At 43.3% G+C, this 12,675-nt stretch overlaps 1 protein-coding gene across 1 annotated transcript in view; it reads left to right on the forward strand.

The window, feature by feature from the left end:
* LOC123766095 (uncharacterized) overlaps nt 1–12,675 on the forward strand; it is a 902,969-nt gene that overhangs the window by 672,287 nt on the left and 218,007 nt on the right. Inside the window, exons 46-48 of the mRNA XM_069321294.1 lie at nt 2,829–3,034; nt 5,430–5,557; nt 5,666–5,743. Of these exons, the coding sequence (XP_069177395.1) occupies nt 2,829–3,034; nt 5,430–5,557; nt 5,666–5,743 (412 nt within the window). The remainder of the gene's footprint in view (nt 1–2,828; nt 3,035–5,429; nt 5,558–5,665; nt 5,744–12,675) is intronic.

Consider the following 12,675-nt stretch of genomic DNA (forward strand, 5'->3'; position numbering starts at 1 on the left):
TCAAGTCATGTGTAATGTAAACTTTTATTAACAGTCTCAACTCTCACACCCCCCCCCCCCCTCAGCCAGGCATGGAAGGATATTAAAAGAATTAAATGCGATAAGATCGGCCAAGTGTCACACCCTCACCCTCTACACAGAGCAAACGAGTTAGTCGATGCTTGGGCAACCACTTCTAGCTTCAGTAATCTTCCCCCAGACATACAATTCAGGTTAAATACTGATTACGGAGATCGAGAAAGGCTCGTTGACTTCATGCTCCACAAGGAAGATGAATGCAACGTGCCATTTACTGAGTTTGAATTACTCGCGGCCCTAAACAAAGGCAAAGCCACATCCCCCGGTGAAGATGGTATCACTTATGACATATTGCGTCTGCTCCCTTTAGTACCAGGGAATCCCCTGCTTGAGCTGTATAATATGAGCTATGTTACTGGGGAACTTCCTATCTCTTGGACCAACAGTATAATCATTCCAATTCCCAAGCGAAACCAAGAGAATGCTTTCCGCCCAATTTACCTTATTGGTAATTTTCAAAACATTCGAGAGAATGGTCCTAAACCGTCTCCTCCATAGAATAAGAACAATGCTATCCCCCCAGATACATGGCTTCATGCATGGAAGGAGTGTGCATCATTGCATCACCACCTTTCTTACCCTGCACATTGAAAAGTCATATACCACCATCCTAGATCTTAAGTCTGCCTTTGATATTGCAAATAGACATGTTATCTTGAGTGAGCTTGCAAGCATGAACATTGGTGGTCGGCTTCTTTGTTGGATCAGGGGTTACTTATCCAACAGGAAGTCATCTGTATTTTTCCAGGGGCATAGGAGTGTAACAAGAGACTTTGAACTAGGTACCCCGCAGGGAGGTGTCCTCAGTCCTACCTTATTTAATATCTTAATAAACGCACTGTTAAACTCTGCACCGAGCAAACCCAACGTCCACATCATTAGCTATGCTGATGATATAATGATACACACCACTGGGTATGCTAACAAGCAGAACACACTTAATTAACTCTTTATTAGACTCATGTCAGGACCTAGGTTTAGTTTTCTCAGCAGAGAAAACAAAGATACTAAATCTTCGCCCACCCAGGCAGGGAGGAATTGTTAGTAAGATCCAAGTGTCTGATAGCTCCCAGCTTGACTATGTAAACCGATTCAAATACCTTGGCCTTGAGGTGCCACTGTATGGTCCTGTTGTATTCAGACTCTGTCGTCAGTACAAAGAGAGGCTCCGAGCTCTCAAGACTGTTGCAGGTTATCACTCAGGCTATGGTGCCAATGTCAGAATTGTCAAAATGATGTACCTTGCATACATCAGATCTTTAGTGGATTATGCTGCACCTCTGCTTGCTTTGATGCCTGAAAGACAGCTTAGAGGGCTTGAAAAATTGCAGAACGATGGTTCCCTACACAGCCCAACGGGTGCAGCTGGAAGTGCAGTTGTCCTGATAATGGGTGATGGCTTATATTTTGAATGCGGAGTCCGTATAAACAACTGGGCCTCTACCCTTCAGACCGAACTATTTGCCTTGCTTCTTGCACTGAAATGTGTACAAGTCTCCAAACTTGATACATTTTTTGTAAGCGATTTTTTATCATCCTTAAATGCTCTCAAATCTTTAAGACATAACTGTAACATGCTGTGTCTGAAGCTAGACACAAATACAACAAAATTATTAATGATGGTAACAGAGTCCATTTTATGTGGACTCCATCTCATGTTGGCCTCCGAATGCATGATAGAGCTGATGAGTTAGCCAAAGAATCTGCCTTTAAAGGAGCAATTGAGTATAACCTTTGATTGTCAATGAGCTGTCTAAGAGCAGCTTTACACCAAGAACTTTACAACAAAATCTTGAAGATCTGAGGCAAAGTGAAATTGACACCAGTAATTCCATCTATCATCATACTATCATGCAAGAGGAGCCACACATCTATGGTTCATCCGATAAAATCAGCAGACATCTAGATATTACTACTGCTCGGCTTAGACTCGGTTACAAGTATCTCTGGGAATTGTCAGTATCTGCTGATGTAGACCTGACCAAATGTAAATAACTGAAATAAAAATTATTCGCACACCCTCCGTCACTATGTGATGGAGTGCGAAAAGATACGTGAATTCAGAGACAATTCTATAACAAATGTTCCAAAGATGTGCAAATATTTCATTTAAAATGATCTGCTATCAAATTTTAGCCAAATATCCCCAGTTTGCTAACTGTAGGTAGTAACTGAGTGATTGTAACCTATCCACCGCTGCCCACTGGATGGGGGGCGGTGTGCAGGACAAACATATCAATTGTGACACTAGTTCTCCACATATGTCAGTTGCTTAATTTAGAAATTGTACTTGTGGTCGATCTCGAACCCATTGTTGATGTGACGACGTATATTGAATTTTGTAACTAGCTCATCAAGATTGTAATTTGCTTAGCTAAATGAATTGTGGGGTTCAGTCCCTGAGCCCATTATGTGCCTCTGTAACCCTTTCCACTACCGCCCACAAGATGGGTATGGGGTGCATAATAAATGAACTAAACTAACTGAAGCATGGACCGAGACAGTCGGTCCATTTTTGGACCGACTGTCCTCAAGACCTCTTTACTTATGTAGAGACATCGTTACATATGTAAAGACATCTCTAGATGTCTTTTTGTAACGACTGCTAAGACATTTTTACATATATGTAAATTATATGTAAAGATGCCTTGAGCGGCTTAACATTAACTACTACAAAATAGTTTAAACTTCATGGTATTCCATTAATTAAGTAGCACATTGTGTGGACTAATGACTTGGGCATATTCCAGTGTTATGATAGAGGGTGGAGTAGCCTACCTGAGCCACAACTATGGGCGGAGCATCAGCGAGGCGCGGGTGGGTGCGGGCGTGTGGGTGGAGGCCGCCCTCGTCCACACAGCAGCTTGGCTCACCCACCTGGGCCAGCGGGCAGCAGACACCCTCATCTCTACACTAACCTTCATTGCTGACCTGCCTGAAGCATTATGGAATTACGGTGAGTTGAGAAGTTTGGCAAAGTATAATAATAATGATCAAACTACACATTGGTGTAGTGTGGCCACACGCAGGTGTAGTGTGGCCACATGTAGGTGTAGTGTGGCCACATGTAGGTGTAGTGTGGCCATATGCAGGTGTAGTGTGGCCACATGTAGGTGTAGTGTGGCCACATGTAGGTGTAGTGTGGCCACATGCAGGTGTAGTGTGGCCACATGCAGGTGTAGTGTGGCCACATGCAGGTGTAGTGTGGCCACATGCAGGTGTAGTGTGGCCACATGCAGGTGTAGTGTGGCCACATGTAGGTGTAGTGTGGCCACATGTAGGTGTAGTGTGGCCATATGCAGGTGTAGTGTGGCCACATGTAGGTGTAGTGTGGCCACATGTAGGTGTAGTGTGGCCACATGCAGGTGTAGTGTGGCCACATGCAGGTGTAGTGTGGCCACATGCAGGTGTAGTGTGGCCACATGCAGGTGTAGTGTGGCCACATGCAGGTGTAGTGTGGCCACATGCAGGTGTAGTGTGGCCACATGCAGGTGTAGTGTAACAACAGCAGTAATACAGTATGGTGCACACTACACTGGACACAACAACAGTATGGTGCACACTACACTGGACACAACAACAGTATGGTGCACACTACACTGGACACAACAACAGTATGGTGCACACTACACTGGACACAACAACAGTATGGTGCACACTACACTAGACACAACAACAGTATGGTGCACACTACACTGGACACAACAACAGTATGGTGCACACTACACTGGACACAACAACAGTATGGTGCACACTACACTAGACACAACAACAGTATGGTGCACACTACACTAGACACAACAACAGTATGGTGCACACTACACTAGACACAACAACAGTATGGTGCACACTACACTAGACACAACAACAGTATGGTGCACACTACACTGACACAACAACAGTATGGTGCACACTACACTGGACACAACAACAGTATGGTGCACACTACACTGGACACAACAACAGTATGGTGCACACTACACTGGACACAACAACAGTATGGTGCACACTACACTGGACACAACAACAGTAAGACAGTATGGTGCACACTACACTGGACACAACAACAGTATGGTGCACACTACACTGGACACAACAACAGTAATACAGTATGGTGCACACTACACTGGACACAACAGCAGTATGGTGCACACTACACTGGACACAACAACAGTATGGTGCACACTACACTGGACACAACAACAGTATGGTGCACACTACACTGGACACAACAACAGTAATACAGTATGGTGCACACTACACTGGACACAACAGCAGTATGGTGCACACTACACTGGACACAACAACAGTATGGTGCACACTACACTGGACACAACAACAGTAATACAGTATGGTGCACACTACACTGGACACAACAACAGTATGGTGCACACTACACTGGACACAACAACAGTATGGTGCACACTACACTGGACACAACAGTATGGTGCACACACCACTGGACACAACAATAGTAAGACAGTATGGTGCACACTACACTGGACACAACAACAGTAAGACAGTATGGTGCACACAACACTGGACACAACAACAGTATGGTGCACACACCACTGGACACAACAACAGTAAGACAGTATGGTGCACACTACACTGGACACAACAACAGTAAGACAGTATGGTGCACACTACACTGACACAACAGCAGTAAGACAGTATGGTGCACACTACACTGACACAACAACAGTATGGTGCACACTACACTGGACACAACAACAGTATGGTGCACACTACACTGGACACAACAACAGTATGGTGCACACTACACTGGACACAACAACAGTAAGACAGTATGGTGCACACTACACTGACACAACAGCAGTAAGACAGTATGGTGCACACTACACTGGACACAACAACAGTAATACAGTATGGTGCACACTACACTGGACACAACAACAGTATGGTGCACACTACACTGGACACAACAACAGTATGACAGTATGGTGCACACTACACTGACACAACAGCAGTAAGACAGTATGGTGCACACTACACTGGACAAACCCGGTGTCAACAACTCTACTATTGCTGTGAAGGTCTAAGAACCGCCAGAAAATATTAAGTAATTTTTGTAGTGTGGGCTGCCACAAGAGAAAATAATGAATGTTTACCATTCGTGTGCAAGTCTGACAGTAGGAGGGTGAGGTGTGAAAACAGCACAATAGTCAGTTGTCAGTTTCTTGGTAAGAGTCGGAGCCCAGTAACTCAAGCCGATTAAAATGATCAATAAAACACCGGAGGAACGAATCATAGAATGTTCAATGTTAGGGATTATGACCATTAATGTAAAAAATAGGATGAAATAAATATCGTGTTCTTTCTCTTCTCAGGGTTAACAGTGCCGGTGGTAGGGCAGGCGAGCCAGTGGTTGCTGACCCAGGTGAGACAGGTTGGCAAGTCACCAACATTCACCTACGTCAGAACCTCTCTCATGTCTGCAGGTCACCTCCTTCACAAGGCAAGTATTTAGGGACTCTTCTATCAAACATATATCGTTGTTATCTGCATGTTTCTGTTCAACTCGATACATCAAGAATATTTTATGTATACATTTTTAACTTTGAAGGTGCTGTCCTTATGGTATGGTGAAGGTGATGAAGGCCTGCACCGCCAGAATACACCGGCTGAAGTCTGGAACCTCTGGGTGAGTATTTTGGACCGGAATTTTTAATAGCTTTATATATACATATATATATATATATGTCGTACCTAGTAGCCAGAACTCACTTCTCAGCCTACTATGCAAGGCCCGATTTGCCTAATAAGCTAAGTTTTCATGAATTAATTGTTTTTCGACTATCTAACCTACCTAACCTAACCTAACCTAACTTTTTCGGCTACCTAACCCAACCTAACCTATAAAGATAGGGTAGGTTAGGTTAGGTAGGGTTGGTTAGGTTCGGTCATATATCTACGTTAATTTTAACTCCAATAAAAAAAAATTATCTAATACATAATGAAATGGGTAACTTTATCATTTCATAAGAAAAAAATTAGAGAAAATATATTAATTCAGGAAAACTTGGCTTATTAGGCAAATCGGGCCTTGAATAGTAGGCCGAGACGTGCGTTTTGGCTACTAGGTACGACATATAATATATATATATATATATATATATATATATATATATATATATATATATATATATATATATATATATATATATATATATATATATATATATATATATATATATATAATACAATGAAGGTGAAAACATGGGGGGAAACATAAGGGATAAACATAGCGGCTGCAGAAGGCTTATTGGCCCATACGAGGCATCTCCTATCTAAACACAAAGATTAATCCAGTGTAATTGGCCTGTTATGTTGGACATTGTCTTCTGTGTTGGCATCGATATGTTCTGGTCTTGTCCTTACTCTCATGGTGGGTAGAGTAAATAGTTCCGTGATTTGGGTGTTCATGGTAGGTCGTTCTATTCTTATGTGAATTGCCTCAAGAATTTGTAATCTTCTTGAATCTTGGGTTTTGTCTATTATGCAAGTATTCTTGTTCAACATTTCTCTTGTTAGAGTAATGTCATGGGCTTGTCTCATGTGATTCCTAGGGGCACCAGATTGAAGATGGCATGTCAAACGCCTCGTCAGCTTGGTCGACGTCATACCTATGTACTTACATTGAAGGTTACATCCTTCGTGGGGGCAAGTGTACATGTATACAACGCTTGACTGCTGTAGAGGGTTTTCCGTCGGCTTCGGGCTGTTTTTGATAAGGAGTTCGGAAGTCTTCTTGGTTTTGTAGAATATTATCAGGTTTATGTTTTGGTTAGGAGTAGTGCTTTTTACTCCTTTACGGATTATTTCTTTCATTATTCTTTCCTCTTTTATATGTTCACTGTGCATGGTTGATTTGTAATATAATTTTATTGGGGGTGTTGTGGTTTCTGTTCTAGGTTCTGAATTATACCAACGGTCCAAGTGTCTTCTTATAGCAGCGTTTATTTCCGCGTTGCTATATCCGTTGTTCACCAATACCTGAGTTACTCTTTCAAACTCTCTACTCACGTTGCTCCATTCAGAGCAGTGGGTAAGCGCTCGACGAATATAAGCATTGAGAACACTGGCTTTGTATCTTTGGGGGCACTCACTTCTACCGTTCAGGCATAATCCTATGTTGGTGGGCTTGGTATATACGTTGGTGCTTAAAGAGGTTCCTGTTTTTGTTATTAGTACATCCAAGAATGGCAGACTGTTATTTTCACTATTTTCATGTGTAAATCGGAGTACTGACTCTTTCTCTCTAGGTGTCTTTTTAGGTCAATTAGTTCATCTGAGTCTTTTACTATTACGAATATGTCATCAATATGTCATCAATTAATGTCATCCTATTTCAATTAAGCCCTGATGCTAAGAAAATAGTTAGAGGGATAGAAGCCCTAAACCAGAAAATAATAAATACAGAATATGCGGTCATATTCAATGAAACATATATATATATATATATATATTTATATATATATCTATATATATATATCTATATATATATATATATATATATATATATATATATATATATATATATATATATATATATATATATATATATATATATATATATATATATATATTTTGAAGCAGTCTTTCCTGTAGACATATATTATTATATCTGACCGAAAAAGTAAGATTAATAATTCTAACACGAATTTTCTCAATATTTCTTATGTTTCTTTTTACTGTCGATGGTAATTGAAAAATCAATTCTCCAAAATTCATTTTTATTTCTAGTCTGACGCGACACTTGAATGCGTTTCGTAATAACTTATTACATTTTCAAAGACTTTAGTTTACACACACACAACTATAACCTGCAAACACTAAACAGAGTTTAAACAGCTTTCATTTTATACCTGCATTTGGGTGAGGTGATATGTTACAACAGTTTTGGATGAGGTGAAAACAAACTTTCAACACAAGATAGAACACGAAACAATGGGTATAATTTTGGGTAAATTAAAGGGAAGAATGGAAGTAACTGCAAAGGGCCTATTGGCCCATATTTCTTGATGCTTCTATATTGGTGCGGAGTCTTGAAGTGGGTAGAGTATAGTTGTGCATTAATTGGTTGTTGATTGCTGGTGTTGACTTCTTAATGTGTAGTGCCTCGCAGATATCAAGCCGCCTGCTATCGCTGTATCTATCGATGATGTTTGTTTTTTGTTAAGACTTCTCTGGTGATGGTCTGGTTGTGGGAAGAGATTATATGTTCCTTAATGGAGCCCTGTTGCTTATGTATCGTTAATCGCCTGGAAAGAGATGTTGTTGTCTTGCCTATATACTGAATTCTTTGAGGCTTACAGTCCCCAAGTGGGCATTTGAAGGCATAGACGACATTGGTCTCTTTTAAAGCGTTCTGCTTTGTGTCTGGAGAGTTTCTCATGAGTAGGTTGGCAGTTTTCTTGGTTTTCTAGTAAATCGTCAATTGTATCTTCTGATTTTTGTCTGTAGGGATAACGTTTCTATTAACAATATCTTTCAGGACCCTTTCCTCTGTTTTATGAGCTGTGGAAAAGAAGTTCCTGTAAAATAGTCTAATAGGGGGTACAGGTGTTGTGTTAGTTGTCTCTTCAGAGGTTGCATGGCGTTTCACCTTCCTTCTTATGATGTCTTCAACGAAACCATTGGAGAAGCCGTTGTTGACTAGGACCTGTCTTACTCTACAGAGTTCTTCATCGACTTGCTTCCATTCTGAGCTGTGGCTGAGAGCACGGTCGACATAAGCGTTAACAACACTCCTCTTGTACCTGTCTGGGCAGTCACTGTTGGCATTGAGGCACATTCCTATGTTTGTTTCCTTAGTGTAGACTGCAGTGTGGAAACCTCCGCTCCTTTCCATGATTGTTACATCCAGAAAGGGCAGCTTCCCATCTTTCTCCATCTCGTAAATGAAACGCAACACAGAATTCCGCTCAAATGCCTCCTTCAGCTCCTGCAGACGTCTGAAGTCAGGTACCTGTGTAAAAATGTCGTGAACATACCATATACTGCAGGTATATGGCATTAGTGATCTATGGCTTGCGCGTTCGTGCAGCTTTCTCACACATGTTAGACTCAGTGCGGCAGTGCATGCGCCAGAATTTGATGAACAACTGTACCCAAATGGAACCATGAGTGTCGTCGGGGGTTGGTAAGTCAGGGAGCTTAGTTAATAAGCGCCAAGACTGATCCTGGACGGCATGGGTTCGAATCCTGGCCGGGTCAAAGAGTTCTTAGTGATATATGGCTTGCGCGTTCATGCAGCGTTCACACACACACACACACACACACACCACACACACACACACCGATGCTCGAAAGGCGGGATCCAAGAGTCAATGCTCGATCCTGCAGACACAACTAGGTGAGTACAACTAGGTGAGTACACACACACACACACACACACACACACATGCACATTATATATATATATATATATATATATATATATATATATATATATATATATATATATATATATATATATATATATATATATATATATATATATATTTATGTGTGTGTGTATGTGTGTGTGTATGTGTGTGTGTATGTGTGTGTGTATGTGTGTGTGTATGTGTGTGTGTATGTGTGTGTGTGTGTGTGTGTGTGTGTGTGTGTGTGTGTGTGTGTGTGTGTGTGTGTGTGTGTGTGTGTGTGTGTGTGCGCGCGCACAAAACTAAACAGGTGATGAAAAATGTAACAGTTACAGACCCCGGAGGAAGAATTGAAACATGAATTTCCTTATGTACTTTCGTATTTAATAATACATCTTCAGAAGGGTAAGTTACAAGTACAAAGATTTGGACGTATATAGGCAGGAGAGAGGTGAAGTGAAGCGAGGTACAATGATAAAAATTTATGATTGGGATTGGGTGGTTATGAATAGGCCCATACATGGATAGTAATAGCGTAAGACAGAGAATATAAACAATGAATTAGTGAGACAAATGTGTATCAATGATCATACTCAATGATCCTACAGTATGATCATACTTCGCCTTTTAACTGATCTATCAGAAACTGATCAAAGTTATATAAACCACTGCTAATGTTCAAATTACATGATTTTGTAGTCTGTGTTAGAGCAGATACAATTATGTTCCTATTGAAAGTGATTTTTAAAATTCGTTATTGAAGAAGCCATCAACCAATCAATTTAGTGAGAATTTTCTGACAAATTATAATTCTCATTTGTCAGATGAAAATTTTTTCATTTTCCAGAAAATTCTCACCAAATTGTTGGGAAATTGCTTCTTTGCAGTGGGGATGGTCTCGGGAATGGGATGGACATAGGCTGGTCGAGGTTGCCAGAATTCAAGCAGGAATAGCATGCAAGCGACAGTCCGAGACCCCAACGACGATTTTTGGCACTGTCTGTCGGCTACACTGTCTGTCGGGGACACTGTCGGCTACACTGTCTGTCAGCTACACTGTCCGCTACACTGTCTGTCGGCTACACTGTCTGCCGGCTATACAGTCTGCCAGCTTCAATGTTTATCAGCTAGACTATCTGCCGGCTAAACTGTCTGTCAGCTACACTGTCTGCCTGCTGCACTGTCTGCCGGCTACACTGTCTGTCAGCTACACTGTCTATCAGCTACACTGTCTACCGGCTACACTATCTGTCGGCTACACTGTCTGCCGGCTACACTGTCGGCGGGCTACACTGTGTCGGCTACACTGTCTGCCAGCTACATTGTCTGACGGCTACACTATTTGTAAGCTACACTGCCTGCCGACTACACTGCCTTCCGGCTACACTGTCTGTCACCTGCACTGCCTGCCGACTACACTGTCTGCCGGCTACACTGTCTGACGGGTATACTGTCTGTTGGCTGCACTGCCTGCCGGCTACACTCTCTGTCGGCTACACTGTCTGACAACCTGTCTGTCGGCTACACTGTCTGTCAGCTACACTGTCGGTCTGATACACTGTCGGCAATATTGTCTACCAGTTACACTGTCTGCCGGCTACACTGTCTGTTGGCTGCACTGTTTGTTGACTACACTGTCGGCTACACAGTCTGTCGGTTACACTGACTGTCGGCTTCAATGGCTTTCGGTTACACCTTCTGGCGGCTACACTGTCGACTGCTCTGTCTGTTGAATACACTGTCTGCCAGTTACGTTGTCTGTAGGCAACACTGTCTGTCGTCTACACGGTCGGTCGGCTACACTGTCTGTTGGCTACACTGTCTGCCAGCTATACTGTCTGTCGGCTACATTGTTGGTTACACTACTTGTCGGCTACACTGTTGGTTACACTACTTGTCGGCTACTATGTTGGCTACACTGCCTGTCGGGTACACCGTCTGGCAGCTACACTGTCTGCCTGCTACACTGTCTGTCGGCTACACTGTCTGCCGGCTACACTGTTTGTAGGTTACACTGTCTGTCTGATACACTATCTGTCGGCTACACTGTCTGCCAGCAACACTGTCTGTCTGCTACATTGTCTGTCGGCTACACTGTCGGCTACATTATCTGCAAGCTACACTGTTGGCAACACTGTCTGTCAGCTACACTGTCTATCGGCTACACTGTCTGTCGGTTACACTGCCTGTCGGCTACACTGTCTGTCGGCTACACTGTCTGTCGGATACACTGTCTGTCGACTACACAGTCTGTCGGCTACACTGTTGGCAACACTGACTGTCGGCTACACTGTCTGCCGGTTACACTGCCTGCCGGATACTCTTCTTGACAGCTACACTGCCTGCCGACTACACTACAGGCCAGCTACACTGCCTGCCGGCTAATTGCCTGCCGACTACAATGCCTGCCGGCAACACTGTCAGCCGGTAACACAGTATGCCGGCTACACTGCCTGCCGGCTACACTGTAAGTCGGTTAATCTTCCTGCCAAGAACACTGCCGGCCGGCTACACTGTTTGGCGGCAATACTGTCGGATATACTGTTGGCTACACTGTCTGTTGGCTACACTGTCTGCCAGCTACACTGTCTGCCAGCGACACTGTCCGCCGGCTACACGGTCTGTCTTCTACACTGTCGGCTATACTGTCTATCGGCTACACTGTCTGTCAGCTACTATGTCTGTCGGATACACTGTCTGTCGGATACACTGTCTGTCGGCTGCACTGTCTTTTGGCTACTCTGTCTGTCGGCTACACTGTCTGCTGGTTACACTGCCTGTCGGCAATGATGTCAGCTACACTGTCTGTCAGCTACACTGTCTGTCGGCTACACTGTTTGTCGGCACAACTGTCTGTCGGTTACACTCTGTCGGGTACACTGGCTGACGGCTACACTGTCGCCTACACCGTATGTCGGCTACACTGTCGGTCATCTACATTGCCTGTCGGCTACACTGCCTGCCGGCTACACTGTGGGTTACACTGCCTGTCGGCGACACTGTCTGTCGGCAACACCGTCTGTCGGCTACACTGTCTGTCGGCTACACTGTCTATTAGCTACACTGTCGGCCAGCTACATTGTCTGTCGGATACACTGCCTGCCTGATAATCTTCCTGCCAGCTACACTGCCTGCCGACTACACTGCATGCCGGCCACACTGCATGCCGCCTAGTCTGCATGCCAGCTACACTGCCTGCCGGCTA

The sequence above is a fragment of the Procambarus clarkii genome, chromosome 9 (assembly GCF_040958095.1).
Source record: "Procambarus clarkii isolate CNS0578487 chromosome 9, FALCON_Pclarkii_2.0, whole genome shotgun sequence".
Classification (NCBI taxonomy): Eukaryota; Metazoa; Arthropoda; class Malacostraca; order Decapoda; family Cambaridae; genus Procambarus; species Procambarus clarkii.